The sequence below is a fragment of the Macrobrachium rosenbergii genome, chromosome 7 (assembly GCF_040412425.1).
Source record: "Macrobrachium rosenbergii isolate ZJJX-2024 chromosome 7, ASM4041242v1, whole genome shotgun sequence".
NCBI lineage: Eukaryota > Metazoa > Arthropoda > Malacostraca > Decapoda > Palaemonidae > Macrobrachium > Macrobrachium rosenbergii.
In genome coordinates, this window is record NC_089747.1 from 16795001 (window position 1) to 16815000 (window position 20000).

The 20000-nt window shown below is 35.3% G+C and overlaps 2 protein-coding genes across 5 annotated transcripts in view; one reads left to right on the plus strand and one right to left on the minus strand.

The window, feature by feature from the left end:
* Mitf (transcription factor Mitf) overlaps positions 1 to 13699 on the plus strand; it is a 230507-nt gene extending 216808 nt beyond the window's left edge. Inside the window, exons 6-11 of one of the 4 annotated variants that reach the window (XM_067106686.1) lie at positions 2271 to 2370; positions 2804 to 2984; positions 3203 to 3278; positions 4403 to 4568; positions 5712 to 5846; positions 9976 to 13699. In XM_067106686.1, coding sequence (XP_066962787.1) covers positions 2271 to 2370; positions 2804 to 2984; positions 3203 to 3278; positions 4403 to 4568; positions 5712 to 5846; positions 9976 to 10149 — 832 coding nt within the window. In that variant the 3' untranslated portion in view covers positions 10150 to 13699. Of the gene's footprint in view, positions 1 to 2270; positions 2371 to 2803; positions 2985 to 3202; positions 3279 to 4402; positions 4569 to 5711; positions 5886 to 9975 lie in introns of all 4 variants that reach the window. The other 3 variants (XM_067106688.1, XM_067106685.1, XM_067106687.1) reach the window with 3 other exon arrangements.
* The window catches only part of LOC136840192 (transmembrane protein 177), a 53112-nt gene continuing 45263 nt past the window's right edge, over positions 12152 to 20000 (minus strand). Inside the window, exon 6 of the mRNA XM_067106690.1 lies at positions 12152 to 13658. The gene's annotated coding sequence lies outside the window, so the exon portion shown is untranslated. The remainder of the gene's footprint in view (positions 13659 to 20000) is intronic.

Consider the following 20000-nt stretch of genomic DNA (forward strand, 5'->3'; position numbering starts at 1 on the left):
TACATATAAATCTTTTTGAGACCCCAAGATAAGGAATGCGACCAGAAGGGCCGTTGAAATGTTAGTATTCCGATCGCTTTGTCTCATCCCATTTTACGCTAATCGAGCACCAACGGAACAGAATATTAAGGATATGACGAGAGAGGAGAATAGCAATTGTTGGAGCCGTCGCCCGAGGTGCAAAGACACTTGGCGAAGTGTGGCTGTTTTTACCTGCGAATTGCCTTCAGCCATCTTGTCGTCGGCCATTGTGGCGCATCATGTTTAATGCCAGTTTGATAACTAAAGCACTATCTTAGTGGGTGGTTTGATAATGTGTAGCACTAAATTTATGGTGGAATTTCCTGAACTTAAGCAATCGATTACAGAAATAGACTTTTAAAGATAAAAACATTCTGGCATTGATATACTTTTAACCAGCCTACTTGCATGAAACCGTTCCTTTCTCGAGTCTTGAGATTTTGTTCGCCATATTAAATATTTGTAACACACACACACACACACACACACACACACACATGCTAGCATGGAACTGATATGCCACAAGAACACTTTTAAAACAATACTTGTATTAGAGGGGGCATTTGTAATATTCTCCTCTTCTCGTCAGGGTGTACTGTACAAAGAACATGTTCCTGTAATTTTCATGTGTGTTTGTTCTGGAAGTTTTTTTTTTTTTATCAAATTCTGTACTGTAGGCTCAGGAAGGCATTTATTCATTTTTTTTATTATAAAGTTACATAACTAGTTTAATGATATTGGTTTACAATGACTTCGGTTTACTTAAAAAGGCGCTTAGGAATGTGTTGTCTGCAACAAGGATACAATAGACTCGTGTTTTGATGATTACTTAGAAACTTACAAGATCTTAATCATGGATCTTGGACAGCTGCTGCTACTTATAAGGAAACTTGGGACACCGACCGGTATCCAGATATGGATGGTCACCACTTTAAAACTAATTCCCAACGTGTATTTTAGAGAATTATGACGAGGTGCGCACCCTTTGATAATGGCTATTCCGCGCTCACTCCTGTGGCCTATGAGTTTCATTGTGAGCCATTGTCGTTCGCATCACACCCTTTTTTAAAGCCAGATTCGAAGTTTTCATAACAATCGGTTTCTTTAAAAACTACGATCGAGAGGGACCAGCGTGAGTAGAAATTCGCTTAGTTGAGTTATTGCTGCCATGTGTTTGTGCTGTACTTACTCTACTGCGTCATTTTGCTTTAGAGGTAGGTTACTTTTTACTCATATTTCTGGGCGTTTGTGTCAATCGCTCATCTCAGATTGCTGAATCAGTTGCATGCAAATCGATTTGCATTTTACGTACTTTAGGTCATGCCTCATACGAGTTTGCTTGTCAGATATCACGTCGGCACCACACCAATTTTGGCCGTCAACATCCGGCAATGAATGAGAGAGAGAGAGAGAGAGAGAGAGAGAGAGAGAATGAAATGCATTTTTTCAAGTAAAATGACATATAATAGCACGTGGAAATTGTCCAAAGCATTCTTTTTCTTTGTAATATTCAACACGTGATTGCCAAGATACTTCTCAGTTCGGCCGAATCGCGTCAGGCAATATGGCAGACACTTCGAACTTGATCTTCAGCCAGCGTTAAGTTTAAATTAGTTTGATTGTGTAACGGGCGTCTCTGTACAAACCAAGCAACGCTACTAGGATATTTACGAAATGCAGCGAAAGATCTTGGCAATCGTATATATAATGTGTGTGCATATATATATATATATATATATATATAATATATATATATATATATATATATATATATATATATATATATATATATATATATATATATATATATATATATATATATATATATATATATATATATATATATATATATATATATATATGCGTGTGTACAAGAGAATAGCTAGAAAGAATAAAACCAGAATGTACAAGAAATAATGTGAAAACTGAGGTCTGATGTGTTTTCCATATTAATTTGTCGTTGTTCAGTATGATGGAAAGGTTGTCATCTCATATTATAAAGCGTAGGATTAATAAGCATCTAATCTTATCATGCAATGTCTTCCCTTCCTGTGCATTTACAAGAACTTTTTGTACTGTTTAGAATATTCTCATACTCGCGAGTAAACTGCTGTAATGGCTGAGCTCTACCTGTAAGGCCACAGCTACTACTTAATGATATATGAAAATTATCCGTTTATAAAGGTGCTAGTGAGATTGATGAGAGTTGACGTTAATTCCCTAATGCTTTCATGTCTTCTTCCCTTACAGGTTGAGGATGTAATTGATGAGATACTAAACCTGGAGGAGGGTTTGGAGGCTTCTGATAACCTGAAGAATTACGACCAAATCAATAGCATGGCGCCCTCAGTAAGTTTTTCATTTTTTTTTTTAATCACGGATTAATGATGTAATGGTTCAGTAACTCTCGAGGAATGATTAGTGATTTATTTCTGCAATAGAAATAGGCTCGTATCTGATAAATGCACAGCACTTTTTTTATTTATTCAAAATAATTTTGATCAGTAGTTCGATAATGGGTGATTTGATTGCAGAACTTCAGTGTTTTGAATTGTTAAAATATAATCCCTTGTATACACTGAGTGCTAAACAAAGTATTTTTTTATTTGTTTTCATATTAGCTTAATAAAAAATACAAAATTACCACACACTATTTTTAGCCATGAATAGCAGTCATGTTGGTATCTGAATAACTTGACACACCATACCTATTATCAATTAAATATAGATCAGTATAATACAGTTCAGTAAAGATCATAACACAAAGAACTCAACCTTCCAGCAACTAAACAGTGTACCTGCCATATGTGACCTGCTGGGTCTCAATGGGTGTATAGGAGTTGAGACTTCAAATTCATGCCCACCTGATGTGCCTCAGGTCAAGTCTGAGACAACACCCATCAGTGACCAACAAATGGTTGCATATATGAAGGACAGACAAAAGAAGGACAATCATAATATGAGTAAGGATGAGTTTTGTTACTAGCAATGACTTGCTTGAAGATAGTATATGAAATTGCTCACATACGTTATGATGCTATTTTTATTTGTAACTGATAATTAAGTGTAGCCTCTAAGAGTGAGCATCTCTGACAAAATATTTTCATGAAATATTATGCATGAATATGTAATTAAATGCCTTGGTGTACATGCACAACATTCGAGTTATTTCCCATTTCAGTTGAACGAAGAAGAAGGTTTAACATCAATGACAGAATTAAGGAGCTTGCCACCCTCCTCCCTAAAAGCAATGAACCGTAAGTACTTGTTTTCGTTGGTCTTTTCAAGATATTCAGGTATAAGATTAAACTTTTTTGTAGTTAATTATATGTTATTATTTCACTTTAAACCATTATTGCATTTTGGACTTGAAAATGTAATTTTCGTATTTTTTTTAATGTTTTGAACTTTTAGGATATTTTTGTTCGCAAAAGAGTACTTTAGAGAGATAGTGGATCCAACCCTCATATGCTGCAATTCCGGGGAGCAATTTTTTTTTTTTTTTTTTTTTTTGTGAAAAAAAAAAAAGTGAAATACAAGGACCCTAATCCTACTGATAGTTTTCATTTAGATTAAAATAAATTTATGGAAAGTTTTCAAACTAATATTGTGCACTAGGTTAAGGGCTGGATACCCTAGGTTAGGTGGGGTTGGTTAGGTCATTTTTGCCAACGAAACGAATGTCAGAAATGTTCCAAGCACAAATTAAGCAATGTTTACAATAAAATTTTACCAATTGCACATACACACACATAATATGTAACTAGATAGATAGATAGAGTATGGGTGTGTATATAATTTACTTATTTATTACTTGATCTGTACTCTATAAAGGAAGTGAATGTAACTTTCAGTTTGGATTATGGCAGATTAGTTTCCTGTATTGTACAAATTACAGGACTATATATAAGGTAATTCACTATTTAAAATTATAACATGCTTTAATTCACACTCAGTTTTTCACAACTCACACAAAATTTTAGACCTTTTATCACAAGGGGCTGAACTACAATTTTGAGGCAAAGCTCTTAGGCCCGTATTATGTTAAGCTAAGTAATTAATAATATTATTGGACAATTATTGATTTTACATGAATAATTATGTTTTCACCTTTTACTTTCTGAGAAGAAACTTATATCCAGGATTAAGTTTCTTGGAGTAATGCACAAATTTTTAGCTGGGATACTGTACCTCACCAGCTTTGCAAAAATTCTTTATGAATTTTTAATCTGATTTTATACTTTTAATTGAAAAAAGTTAGTGATGCAGTGATTAAAATCATCCCAGTCACAAACAGGAATAGTTATAACTTTAAACCACATTGTTTCTCATGTTTTATCATGTGTTTTCTGTAAATTAAAGAATAATCTATATTTTCCAGATATTTTGAGCTGGTTCGTGATCTTCGACACAACAAAGGTCAGATTCTCAAAGCCTCTGTGGACTACATTCGAAGACTGAAAATAGATATTGAGTACAACAAGGAAGTAGAGGCTAAACGTCGTGCCCTCGAACAACAGAATCGCCAGCTCCTTATCCGGATACAAGTAAGTAGATTTGAGATGCAAATAAGGTGAAAGTACAGTACAGTACTGGATTTCTTATTTTCAGTAAAAATTTTAGTGTTTTCAGAGATAATTATGTAAAGGAGATAGTTAAAAAAAATTTCCTCCAGCAGTTGGAAGATATTTTTCAGTCAGTTTTAGTCTCAAACTTTAAGCATTCTAATTGTAAGTACTTTAAATTCAAGAATGCTGATAAGGTTGAAGCGCTTTTAGAACTCATGAGAATAGCACCCTTACTTAGTCTTTAAAACATGTTTTATTACGAGGTAAACTTGACTCTGTTTGTTGATAGAAGGCCTGCCATATCAAGTGTAGCTGTCATCACGAAAATTAATGGAAAGGTTCAACTGCCAAGAATTAAATTCAGTTAAAGTTTTCCTAGTCGAAAAATAGTAATTCATTGTTTTATGCATTTATTTTAATGTTCTAGTATTTATAGATAAACTATAGTAGTTATACTGTATTTCTTTTGCATATTGGATCTTGGCCTTACCTTTTTTGAAGATATTCATTAACTTGTTTTAGTTCTAGATAAATTACTGAAATCCTTCCAACTATAACTGGAAACTTTCCAACTATGTCATTCAAAATATCTAAGATCTCTATTTTTTTTATATAATGCCCAGTTTTCCCACTTGTATCATTAATTCCTAACATCTTAAACCCATGCATGGACACACAAACACACAGATGCATTAGACAGCAGACACAAACATGCTGAAACAATGTACAGTGCTTGTTGTGCATTTGCTCCTCTCTCTCTCTCTGGGTATTCTTTATTTAAAAAAGATTTTGGAATACCCTTTATAAAAAAAACTTTTGGAGAGAGAGAGAGAGAGATTTAGCTTAGGGCCACCCTACTTTAAATTTTATTGACCAGTATTCAAAATGTCGGTAGTATAAAGTCCAGTTTGGTGGTTTAGGATAAATAATTGACCTGCCAGATGTTGAGTCAGTATTATTAACAAGAATATTAATAATGTAGGGTCTGCTTAAGAAACTTTAGTTCTGTCAGTGTCTTGAGGAAGTGATTTTATTTGAGAAATGAATGGCTAAAAGTGCCCCAGTGCTTGACTTTATAGCCTAATTTTCATAAATAAATTAATCAGGAATTTCATTTTGCAGGAGCTGGAGTCAAAGTTACGTGATAATGGCATCAAAGTGGAAGAGGCTAACATTGACCAGAGTTTGTTACTTTCAACATTAATCAAGTCTGAGGTGGTAAACAATAATACAGGGGGTCAGAATGACATGAAGAAGGTGAGGTGTAACTACAGTCTCCCCGGATCCCTGCTTGACGTACGTGTGCCACGCCTCCTTGTTTTCTTTTATGCGAAGACACAGATTTGTAGTTTCCCTTCTGTTTATAGAATTTGAAATTCTAAGAGTTTTGGCTTAGTGTTTAGCATAGTTTTCAGAATTTGCTAAATTTTTCTTGTAATTATACTACCCACTTTTCAGTGATAAACTTCACTATAGTACTGTACTTTAATCAGTATAGAGAGTGCTGTATTAAGGGAAATAATTTTCTTATTTTTATGCAACATTTAATTTGAAAATATCTGCTTGAAAAGCTTTCTGTATTTCTACTTCCTATATTTCTACAAAGTTCCAAGACATGAAAGTATGATAGCTGTTTTATGACTGCTGAGAAATGATACTGTACTATAATGATATTTATGGCAGTGCTAGTTTAATATTTAAAAAACTTTGAACTCTTAGAATTTCAATGCTGCTGGTTTCCCGTTCAGTTTAGAAATTTTGCCTTTCGAAGTTGAGTATCCTTAGCTTTGTACTCCATGGCATTACTAAAGTATACTGCGTGTTGTGCATAGTCAAGTAAAAGATTTTTATTAAATTGTCATGATTACCCGAAGTTATGGCTTTTTCATCATTTTGCACAATAAAGTGAACAAGCCAAAATGCCCATTAACTGGAAAAGGGATCATCAGAATAATATTCTTATGTATAAAAAATAAAACGTCAAATAAATTAAGCCGTAAGGAACAGGACACTTCAAGGTAGTAGTTCACCTTGAAATTTAAAGTATTAACATCCTTTATGCTACTATAGGAAGACTTTATCTGGTTTTGGGGTGTGGAAAAAGAACAGCCATGATATTCTTTTAAGGTGCACTTCAGAGTCACTAAGACAAAAAAAAAATAACCACTTAAGTCTTATTTCTCCCTTAAATATATGCTCAAGTTTAAAAAGGATACTTAACATTGCCCACTTTGATAATATTAGATGAATGTGACTGTAATATTTTAAATTGCACATGCTTGATTGTAATGAATTGGAGACCAGTACTCATAATGTTATATTTAGTTCTTGCTTTTATTGATAATAGATACATTATATTTTTTGTTAAAATTTTCATATTTTTTCACAAGCATGGTAAATAACAAGGTTGCAGCTTGCTGTATGCTTTACAAGAAAGCAGTCTAGGTGTGCTTTCCATTTCAACTAAATGCATCTATTTAAGAAAAAAAATAGTCTTTACAGTAGAACAGTAGTGACCCTGTATGAATGTTTTTGTATTATTGGCTTGCTTCAACCAAGACTGCATCCTCTCTCTTCTGTTTGCTTGTATCTTTGCATGCAATTTGCCTGAATTGGAAGGTGTGGCACTGTAGCAGACCAGTTTTTATATGTAAACTTTGTGTTGTTTTCCATAATTTCTGAATACGTCAATGTTAATTTCCCTGTCTCAAAAGGTTAAAATCCTCCTTAATAAAAAAGGTTATTTCCCTTGCCTCAACAAGTTAATTTTGGATTATTATTACTAAATAATTTTTCAGTTATCTCCTCGTTTAGAGTTATTGCATTAAAATGATTAAGCAAATGTTTATGTACATTTTTAGTTCATATTAGGCTGCTGAAAGGAAAAAGTACCTTTTACCATCAAAGGTACACATTACTGCAAGACAAACATTAATCAGTAATTATTATAAAATTTCCACCCATTATACCTTCTTAAACAGGACTATACAATACAACAATGTTGTTGACAACACACAAAAGTTATTCATATTTCAAAGACAGTAGTGACCATTAAAACTGGTGGTAGATTTTTATTGAACTTTGATGGCAGCAGCTTAGGTTGGTTTCTTTTTAAAAGTCAATAACTTTGGTTATGAATAAGGACAGTTACCCAAAATGTTGGAAGCAATGGCAAAATATGGAAAGAAATTGCTATAAATAAATCAGAAAATAAACCTCTCAGTAGAAAAGTACTGTATACAATCAGTATTCCTTGTTAATATTTCCAATCATGTTAATTAGTTTTATGGCATTATACTTTGAAACTATATATATATATATATATATATATATATATATATATATATAACTATATTTGATAAATATGGCATTGCTGGTTGTATACTTGGCCATTCAAATAATACTGATAACAGTTTCCTATGCTATCATAGAATACTGTACAGGAAATCAAACGAAGTTGGGATCAGTTGCCAGACTATTTGGGATTTCCTACCTGTAAATGTAATTAACCAGTAATAATTTTGGTTTCGACTCTGATCTTGTTAACCTAATCTTCATGTTAAATTGTTAATTATATGGATTGTATGGGCAATATTTTTCACCAAAAATATTGTGGCTTTTATTAAATAGTACTAACACTGATATCTTGAGGAAATACTTAAATATTTCAAGTACGAGAAAAATTGTTTAAAGAGGTAACCATGGCATAACCTACACTTTAATTTTTTAAAATGAAGCAGAATTGCTCACTCCAAAGAAGAAGATTATCTTTTATTGTTTCACCAAGCAAAGATGATGACTCATGTCAAACCTTTCCATTCCAGAAAATCATAATTTTTAGCAGCTGTTAGAGAAGTTGCATTTTCAGTAACCAGTTTTATGGTCATAAGCAAAATAACAGTTATTATAAATTACGTTTTATGAGACCACCAAGTCATGTTGCTAAACTGATAAGGTTCACCCAAAGGATTTGTTCTGGAACTCAGGTGAAAAGTGAAGCAAGGTAATGTAAAAGTAGTTGGACAGCCAATTGGGAAGAGACCAGAGGGAACAAATGAAAATAAAAGATGGAAGTTATGCAGTTGCAGCCAGATGGATACTGCATAAAACCTTTAGTACCAACAACAGCATGTTGTCTAAGGCTCACTGGGATTACTGACATTAACCTAAATTGAGTTACATAATAAGTAATGTTTTAATTATTTATGGGTCATCATATATGCATAAGCATGTTATCATAATTACTTAACCAGTTTCAAGAATAATGTAATTTATAGAACAGCAATTTTTTCTTAAATAGGAGTACTGAATTAGCTTTTAATATATTGTAACAAGATATTAGATTCCCTTCAAAGGAATAGTTATTGTGAGTCATAAAAGTAACCTTTATATCCTTAGTATACACTGTGTTTCTCTGGTGATGAAGTGGCAAAAATGAATGCTTACTGGTTTTTGGAGAGCATCTTCTTAAAAGTAGAAGGTCCTTCTGACACAAAATGTTCACTTGTCATTATTATAAGTGCATGCTTGGTGTGGATTTCTGTGAAGTAAGCTAATGAAGGGTTTGTTGTATGCAGTGTTTGATAAGAAAATGTTATACATTATATCAGACACCACTAGTCACAGGTTTAAATTTTTAAGTACAACCTTAAGACAGCTTTCCAGCACACCATAAATATTAGAAAATATGAAGACATTTCCATCTAATGATTACCTTACAGGATTCACAACTAATCTTGATTATACCTGTATACATAGTAATGTTATTTCTAGCATATTTAAACTAACTATATTAATAGTTTTATAAAAAAAAAATTAATCATTACTGGTAAGTATCTACTTCACTTCATAGTGTCATAATGGTTTACTGGTAAGTATCTACTTCACTTCATAGTGTCATAATGATTTAATATCACACTGGAATTGTGCATTTTTATTGTTAGGTGATTGTTATTTCATGATTATTCACCATGGGAAAATATTCTTACAACTCATGGAAACCCAAATGTGTTAGATTTTATATTGATGCTTTTGATAATCATTCCATTTTACAGTACTCACTACTGTTGCAAGACTTCAAAAATCCAGTTTTCATTCAGACTAGTCATACTTTGTCTGGATACTCATGTTGGGACCCTGCCTCTGTGACACCTTCTCTAATAAACCCATTATTTTTTTTAAATTCACCTGCACCTCATTCTTTTTCAGCTGAATTTTTTTCAACGTTTAATCACTCAGTTCATAAAAATTGTCAAGAAGGTTCAATAATATAATATAATCATTAACAGTATATTTCCGTTTAGGCTCTACTTGGTTCTAGAGAATAAAGTACTGTCTATTTTTGGAAAATAGTCATACTTATTTTCTGATTCTCAATTCACAACAGGAGCTACTGGAAGATTTCACATCTGGTGGCTTTAACCTTGACCTGATGGATGATGATGGACCAGCCTTCACTAGTGATCCAGTGTTCTCATCACCTCAAGTGTCCTCCCCCAATTCGTCTCATCACTCTTTTGAAGATGCTTTAACACCAGATTCCATGGATATTGTTGCGTGATATCACAGAACTTTATGAAGTCAAAGTGTGGGATACTCAAAAAAAAAAAATTAAGAAATTGTCAGTTTTAAGATATTTTATATGAAAATGACATATTGGTCATTCTTTATATGAATTTATCATTGCACTAAGAAATTAACAGTTTCATCGTATGTTTACATAATTTAATTAATATTTTTGTATATAAGTACTAATGCAATGATTTGTTCAGTTCACACATTTTACATTTGTTTATGAGTATTACTGCTTAATATTTCTGCTGGTAGAGTACTTTATGGTCTGAGTGTAATAAAGTTGGTTGTTTGGCATATTGCCTATCCACATGTTTCTCAAGTCAAAGAGGCTCTTGTATGAATCTTTCATGGATGAATGGCTTCTCAGAAATCATATCAGAAGTCAAAGATAACTTATTAGATGCTGGTAGTTAATTGTCAAAGGTGTGCATGGTAAAGCATCAGTATTGCTCGTCAAGAACACATTCATTTCTAAATAATCTCAGTTTTTTTTCATCAGCGGCAGTGTGAAAGTTTATCTTATGTAAAGTACCATATCATATGTTTACATGCCCATATACATTACCCATTCATAAAGAGAAGTGCAGTACCTTTAATATACATTTATTGTTCAGGAGGATAGGCCTGATTACTATGGGTCAGTAAGATACTAGAAATCCAATTTTAACTTTTTATTACTAGACTAAATGTTATTGTTAGGAGGTGCCCAGTCTTTTATCCTGTCACTGAACTTTTGCCTTAACATACTCAAAGTTTGGTTCTTATATTTTTGTTTTTTTCATCACTGTATGGAAGGATTTATTTAAGTCAACAAGCATATACCATACAATCCAGCAAAAAAACTAACCTTTAAAAATAATTTTTACTCAAAGGTACTGTACTCTCTGATAATTGTAAAGTATATTTTTGAAAAAGGCAGTACAGTGAAATAAAATAAATTGAATAATTTGATTGGTAGGTATACAAAATTTTGGAAGGTATAGTATGTAGAGTATAGGTAATCTCTTTGTGATGTCAAGAAATTTATAACTATTTATAGAACTAAGAAATTTTTGTTGTTCAGTTACTGTTTAGTAATTCATACATTACTCTTCAATTTCTCAGCATTTTTAATTCAAGAATTCTGTCAGATGGCACTATTGTGTCATTGGTTGCACAGTTTTGTATGTGCAGTTACTCTTCAGGAATTAATTGACGATTTAGGTAAGGTGTCCTTGGCTGCAAAAATGTAGAAGTTTAATAGTGTCAGTTCCTTTTCCAGTATTGAATGATTCTTTTGAAAATACCTCTTGAACAGCTGTGTTAATAAAACACTAAACTATAAGGAAATACCTCCTCAAATATCATACCAAAATAGTTTAGTTACTAAGTTAATGTTAAAAAGCATAAAATACCTCTTAAAATTAGTAACTGCATTAACAAAAAGTTATAAAATACCTCCTGCAACATTTCTGTAATTATTGCATTCTATCATTTAATTACTACCTTTAACAAATTTCATCTTTTAATCATTGTTTTCATAATAATCATGAATTTGGTGTTAAGTATTACAGTAATTTTTTAACAATAACATTCAGTGAGGAAGCCATTAATTGGTACCTGAACAATGAATCCACAAAATATCTTATTCAGTTAAGATTTGAAGTTACTATTTTTTTTAGATATAGGTGATTTTTGAAGTTCTTTTACATTTCTTTGGATAATTTTCTCTTTGGCAGTCTTTGATACACCTTTTGGAACTGTGAAGAAAGATGAATGAGGGAATGGATAGATTTCAGGTGTGGTAGTGAACTGTTATCTTTGAGATATAGCTGTGATATGATACCTGGTCATTTATTAGATTGCTAATTCTAATTATTTCTCGGACTTTTATGTTGCCAATCTAAATATTCTTAATCCCAGCATATAAAAAAAAAATGTTCACTGTACAGTACATTTATCAAAATTTCTTGTTATCTCAGAGTAGGTATAATTGATAAGACTGGGTGTTACGAAGTGTTATATACATTTAAAACTTTATCGAAGAAGGTCTACAAACTTGCCTAAAAATGGTGTAAATTGTACATTTTCATGAAAATCTCATGCAAAATAATACTGTGCGTTTTCAAAAACATTATTTCAAGACTATAAATGATACCTTTTTTATGTTTGTCATTTTCAAAGTTAAGGGTGTATTTTGCATACTACAGTCACAGAAATTTACTGCATGTCACAAATTAATGAAATACTATACAAAAATAATGACCAATGTAAAAGGCTGTAGTATGAACACCTGTTTAAAATTTGATTGATTTTTTTCTGCCTTTAAAAAATAATTACTAGATTCTTTTGTTTATAGTCTGAATATGTGTGAATTAATTCCAAGTGCTCTGTTACTAAATTTTTAGCTGGTTTAAACATATCAACTATTCACCTGTGATTAATAAAAAATAGCTAAACAAAGGTAAGCCTTAGGCCAGATAGAGATTGTTAAAAAGATACAAACTTTTGGTGAGGCAGTGTATAATTGTGCCAGTGAATGCTTGATTGTGTGAAAGAAATAAATGTTGGAAAACTATTATTACTTGTCTTTTGATATGCTTATTTAAAGGTGTACATAACTTGTGATTCTTAGTTGTAATTTGAATACTTTTTTATGTAGATTTTTTCTGTTCTTAGACAAAGGGTGCATTGAATATGGTATTTTTGCTTTTTGCCTGATCATAATAGTATACTGTGTTTGTACATCCTTTGTCAAGTAGATTTTTATCTAACAATAAGAGTAGCTTTGTACTATTAGGCAAGTCATAATACTTAATATATAACTGGCATGGCAGAAAGTTTCACTAACAAGCAATTTGAATAACGTATGGAATGGTTGTTGCTGGTGCAGCCAACTTAAATCTGACATTATTACTAGATATTTAGAATTTGGTGTTTAATTAGTTTACATACAGCATTGGAAAACTTAAAAATTCAAAACCACAGTGATATCATTACCATAAACCATTGCACACTCATTGGGAGGTTAAAAGTGAGACCTCATAGTTTGGGCAATCAAGAATATAGGCCTTGCTATTCTTGAGTTTTTACTCCTAGAAAACTGTGTAAATAGGAAATATGGAGAATAATTATTTATGTAGGTATACAATTCCTGGAGTAATGAATGAGCAGCATACTACAATGACATTCAAATCTTATAGTCAGACTTATGCTGTACTGTAAATACTGTATTCATCTTCAGCTGTAGTGTTAAACAAAGTTTGTTTATATTTTAAAAAACTGGTAAACTACACTTGCCATACGTATATATTAATTTTTAAACAGTACTATATAGAATTGTACACCATGGTATCACACAACAGAAGTCTTCTCTTACAAGCAAATACTGTGATTATCATGGTTGGTACTGTTCCATTTTTTTATGATGTAATATTTTGTTTTTATATGTCAATTAGTGGTTTTACCACAGCCTTACGTTGTTATGCTGGGGTGGAGTAGCCAAGTCCACCACAACTGAAAAGACAAGACAAAAAATAAAATGTATATTTGAAGTACTCCTAGTCTACTTTAGTCCTTAACCAGCCAGAGGTTTAGTCCATATAAAAAAAAAGTCTGGAGATCCTTCTATTGCACATCTTTAAGCACGTAAGTACTCCTTTTGGATCTGCACTTGCTCTTAGTCTTCTTACCTTCTAAGGGACTTCCTGGCAGTGATGCCCTCCTTGGACTCTCATACCTCATCCTCACACCTAAATATTTATTCAGGTTATTTGATGAAGGGGTTTGTGATAAAAATGAGTTTTTATAAAATTAATTCATCATACACTCTCATGCCTTCCTTCCCTAATGTCTCAGATGGAGAATGGTTCCATCTGATGCATCCCCCACAAAGACTATTTTATGATGAAGTGGCTTGAATAAAAACATGTTTTACTCTAAGAAACCAATTTCTTAGTGCTACCACTAAAAATTTACAAGGTTGCATACTGGAACAATCAAGGGAAAGAGTAATGGATAAATCACCAAGAGAGCAGGCTGAAGGCTCAAGAATCACAACTCTTAGGCCATATATATAATCAAAATAAAAAGTGCCATATATAACCCAAACAAAAATCAAGGGAAAGATGAGATATGATTTTGAAGTAAATGGAAGCTTTTTGGTCTTGGAAAAATACCAAGATGTTTGGACCTGAGAGTAAAGAAAGGTCTTCTTTGTCCAGAAAATAGTTGACCAAGTGTCCTAACAAAGAAATCAATGGTTGAGGGTAACCACATTCAAAAGCCAGTGCAATGAAGCATCATACATATTGCATGACAATAATCCTTCCTCAAACCATGAAAAGTAAAAATTACTAGACAAATCTGTCCTCTGGTATCCTTGTGCCTCAGGTACATTCATTTCCACGACCTTCAGTTCCCTGTAGGGGAATAGTGCTGTCGTAGGCATTAAGGTTCTTTACAGCATCCCTTGAGCCCCTAGCTGCAACCCCTTTCATTCCATTTACTGTACCTTGGTTCACATTCTCTTCCATCTTACTTTCCACCATCTCCTAACAATTGTTTCATAATGCAACTGCAAGGTTTTCCTCCTGTTGCACCTTTCTACTCTCAATTTCCCTTTCAGCGCTGAACAACTTCATCAAGTCCCAGCACTAGGCCTATGGCCTAAAGTCTGTATTCTATTTCCATGACCTTCAGTAGTTCAAAATATCCAGTAGAAAAAGCGTATTCCATGCAGCAAACTGTTGAAATCAAAATAACAAGAAAAAATTTGCCACAGACAATGAAAGTGTTCAAACAAAATATACAATGCAAACAGTAGGAAATCTGTAAAACTCAAAAGCTACAACAAGGAATTATGTGCAATACATGCATGAGCCAGGATAGCACTCAGCAAACTGGAGTTGCAACAATCCCAAATGAATTAACTGTGGCCTTGAACATGATGCAGTCTTAGGCGAGTTAATTCCATATTTATTAATGAGCAGAATCAGCATGAAAGCTAAGGACTTCATAACTGGCCAAAATTTCTACATACAAACAACACATAATTCAGAACGCAAAATAAAAATGAAAAAATGAAATAGTGGATGCTATACAATCAAATCCATCTGCAGCATTATCAATCACAGAAGTTTATCAAGAAAAAGAGATTGAAAGCAGAGGTACATTACATGAAACATTAGTAGTGGAACCTCAGTTCTCAATCTGTTCCAGAAGGCTGTTTGAAATCCAATTTATTAAAAACCAAATCAATTTTTCACATGAAATACTATAAGTTGGATTAATCCATTCCAGACTCCAAAATTACAAATTATTTTAACCAGAAGTTTACAGGTTAAGTAGAAATAGTACAACCTATTAAAACCTGTACAATGACATTTACATGAAAAAAAACAAACACAAAAAATATATAAAAATTTATGAAAACTTCACTTCAACTTACCAGTACAGCACTAAGGAAAACTGAAGGCTTATGTGGAGTGTGGAGATGAGGGGTTATATTAATGTTTGGAAGAGTCACCTTCCATAATAATGTCAGGTAACTCCCCTTGGATCATCACTTTTTCTTCTGTCTTTTTGTACCACTAACCCCTACAAGGGGAGGAACAGTATTTCTGCCTTTAAAAAGGCAGCTACCCTGGCAAGCCTACCTGAATATACACCTTACCCTCAGTGCCTTGAGGGTCATTAGTCCATCAGGACTGGACCCAGCACAAAGGGTAAGTTTTGACAAGTTTCCCTAGCTTGACAATTTCAGATACTCCAGATTTACAGGTGGTAAGGCATGCTATCTTCCTCAACCCACTAACAAATTTTTGAGAGTGGAGTTTTCCACAATGGAAATCATTTTAGAATCATCATTGTAACTAAAATTAAAAAAGGCTTGGCTATAATTTGTTAGGTCAGCAGCTGAGGTGCGAGTCTTCCAGGGTTTTGATGTTCAACATTATCAAAATGCTAAAACAATGCTTCTCAGCTGCCATCCTCTAAGGCCCCCAACGATGGCAAAGGGTCAAGGATCTAGGGGAAAGTCACACAGTAAGTCCCTACCTGTGGAAGAACCATCTACCACAAGTTTTCCCTGCTGGTAGTCTTCTTCTCTGCAGCGTAAAACATAATGGACGAACAACAACCGAAATAGACCTGACAGAGGCAGATCAAGAATTTATGGTCAGCATACATTTCAATAATGGTAGCTGAGCCCGCAGAAGAGTAGATAGGACTGGGTATAGAGTACTTCTGCTAGAGATTGAAAGTAACAGCGCACTTCCTAACATAAAACACAAAAACTTCTGGGAGCCATGAATTATTTTCTAACTTGTCATCACATAATGCTTATAATCGTTCCTCCTTAACCTGACGATTCCATCCAACCAAGAGGACCATTCCAAAGCAAGGAAATGCTAGCTATTATCATATTAAAAAAATACCAAATTAAAAATAAATCTGTATTTTTCCTAGCATACAACCCTACACTTTCATATATCGAGTAATCCATGCTTACCTAGCTTCAGCTGTTCTCAAATCATCTCTGAAAAACAAAATCCTAACACTGACCAGGTCATGTGGTGCGACCCAACCCGACCAACCTCACCCAATGTGTGAGACAGGCCGTAAGCAGCTCCGCTCAACCTCCTAGAAGGAATGAGAGATTGAGACTGTGGGGTTGTACGAGGAGGGTAACTTTACCTATATGAACTCATAGGTACATATGTTAGGAAAAATACAAATTTCTTTTTAATTTGGTATTTGTTCTGACATGCATACGAGTCTACACTTTCATATAAGAAGCCTTACTTGAAGGAGGGAGGACGATCTCTCAGGTAAACATGTAGGAATGTTACCTCTGATATCCCCAAGGACATGCAAGGGTGTAAGCTGATGTACCACACTCAATTTTCTTCATAATGTAGCTGACGACATCTTCCCCTTCCGACACAGCTCCCGTAAGGATTTACGTCATTAAATATCCTGTTGTGCAGCCACTACCTAACCCAAGGTAAAGGTATCTAAGGACTTGTGTGCTACATCATTGAGGTAGAAAGAGGAGAATGCCATCTGTCCCTTCCAGGGAGTCCTTTGCGTCTTCTCTCTTCTCAGTCACCGCCTAGACCAGCAACTCTGAAGGGAAGCAAACGGACACATCAATGCTGGGGCTATTCCTCAGGCTGAGCCAATTACTGGCTGAGATGTGCCTCTGAGTCAATGACAAAACAGCATCCCTCCTCTTGAGGATGATATTAGCCACATAAGATATAGCCTTCCCTGCTGGAACCATGTACTCCTTCATGGCATGCCATATTTTGGATGGTAGACCTCCTTCATGTCTTTCAACCACACCCCTTGGCACCTGTCGAGCCAAGAGATGGCCCTCAACGCCCTTCCCAACACCACATCGTGGTTCATCATTTCCTCATTAAGTGAATTTAGAGCTAATTTGATGAGGACTATCCAGTGGGACGTTGCCCAAAAGCTGGCCTCTTCTGGGACATAGTAGTACTTGGCTCGGTGGGGAAAAGGTGGGGGCAGTAATTTTGGGGAGCTGGCAGAGGCTAGGGAGCCTTCCTCCCCCACTACTAGGCTATCCAACTCCTTCATAATGCTTGCTACCAGCAGAAACCAAGGAAGTCAGATGGTTTGTTTGGCCTCTGGGATGCTATCCAACATTTGCTCATGTAGGAGAAGTTGGGGTAGTCTTTGGACAGCACATTCTCTGGTTCTGGTAGATCCAATTTCCTATAATCTTGAGGATGAAGTCCGAGAAGTTACTCTCCTCATCTGGAAGATACAGAAAGGAGGACTCCATACCCTCCTCGGAGTATGTGGCACCTACCAGAGTAGATGGTCCCTGTATCTCCTGGTCTCCGTCCTGTTCCGTTGGGTGGTTGTCCAGTACCTGGCGTCATGGATGGCTGCCTTCAGGGTAGTATCGTTCCTGAGACCTGTCCCCTGAACCTGAGACGCGACGTTTCCCTGACTTCACATTAGTCCGCCACCTCAGTGATCTGTGTCAGGAGGGGTACCGCTCTGCTCCATCCCACTCTTGCCTCAAGGAGGTACCCCTCTGTGACGTGCTTCTGGAACACAATCAGGAATTACCCCTGGACGGATACTGAGAAGAACAACTCTTCCGATGGCACCGGTGATTCCGCTCCAATCTGGCAGAGTAGCGGGACCCACTCCTCCTTGAGCAGTTCCTTCGCGATGATGAGCTACATCTGCTCGAACACGGTCCTGGGCGGTGTCTATCCCAATGCACCGGAGAAGGTTTGGAGGAGAGGTCTGACTTCGTATAGGAGGATCTTCATCTAGCCTGGCCATGTGAATGGCAGTCCTGTTCTTCCACTCACTGATCATCAATCGACTGGGAAGCACTATAGGGTGATTCCAGCCTGTTCTTCTCTCCCAAAATCCCGCTTGGCTCCCCCAACTCCGTCTTGTTGCTATCCCGAAACTCTTCCTTGAGGGCTTGCCAAAGAGCTTGCCAAACCTGGGTCAGGTTTCTTCTTACAGGAAGGCAAAGAGAGAGGAAAAATAATCTTACCGGGCATTATGGGTAATGGAGAAGGAGTTTGTAGTGGCAATGACAGTGGGGGATTGAGAAGGAATGGGGAAGGTTCTCTGGAGATATGGGTGGTCTTCTTCCTCCGCCTCCTTTCATACCTTCCCCACTGGTGCGACGATCATGTTGAGCACTCTCCACACGAGGCCTCAAGGGAACATTCCTGCCCCTGCAAGATATGCGCACGGAATGGGGATCAATGCGTATAAGCGACATGAATTTGACGCAGGGCTTGTTCTTGCCCACACAGCGCTGCGCTATGGGTTTCCTGTGCTCTTCCACCACCGTGAGGAGAGAAAGAAAGCACACTAACACTCAGGTGTGGGGAAAAAACACGAACACATGCAATCACGTGGGCACTGAAAAGTGAAAATGCTTTCCCCGAACCTGTAAAGATCTCACAAAACAACACAAAAAGTTTTTAATTATGTTATAAAAGCACTATGGCCTGGGATGGGATCCCTCTCGCAAAGAAACTAAACTCTGCACTGTTCACATGTTCCGAGAGGTAGATTGAACATGGGATATTCACTCCTTCACTCCTTTATCCTGCACTCCAGGACAGAGACCCAAGCCCAATACACAGACACAGCGATATTAACTGCAGAATTGAAGATATCATCACTAAATATGGTAAACAGGGTCAGGCAAACACTAGGCACCAAGAGTAAATACTCCCAATCACACAGACTAGAAGAAAACAATACGAACGCAAAATGTGAGAGATGAATTGGAAACGTGAAAACTCCAGTACAGCTGCGAATACAATGGGTGAGGTAGGTCGGGTCAGGTTGCACCACATGACCCAGGTAGCATTAGGATTTCTTTTTCAGAGATGATTCGAGAACAGCCGAAGCTAGGTCAGCACAGATTACTCCATATATGAAAACGTAAGTTAGTATACATGTCGGAACAAATGGCACTTTCTTTTAGATGAATATAATAAAACTTAGCAAATGTGTGGACTATGCATAAAACTACATTCTCAAAATTATCAATATGCCATTTATGCACTGGTGATTATTACTTACAACACTGGTGATCAAACGTTGAGAACCAGTTAAACAGTACCTGAAAATTGCATATCCCCCTTTTCATCATTTGGGCTAAAATAAGTTTCAAGTGAATTAAAATGGAAATAACTTACTATTATGCTCTTGAATAGATATCTCTGTAAAGTAAACTACTGGAGAACAGAACTTAAGGCAGATTACAGCATAGCAGGTTCATGAAGTTTATTGGTTGGGATATACATATGGCCACAGAGAAGATATGCACAGTGACACAAA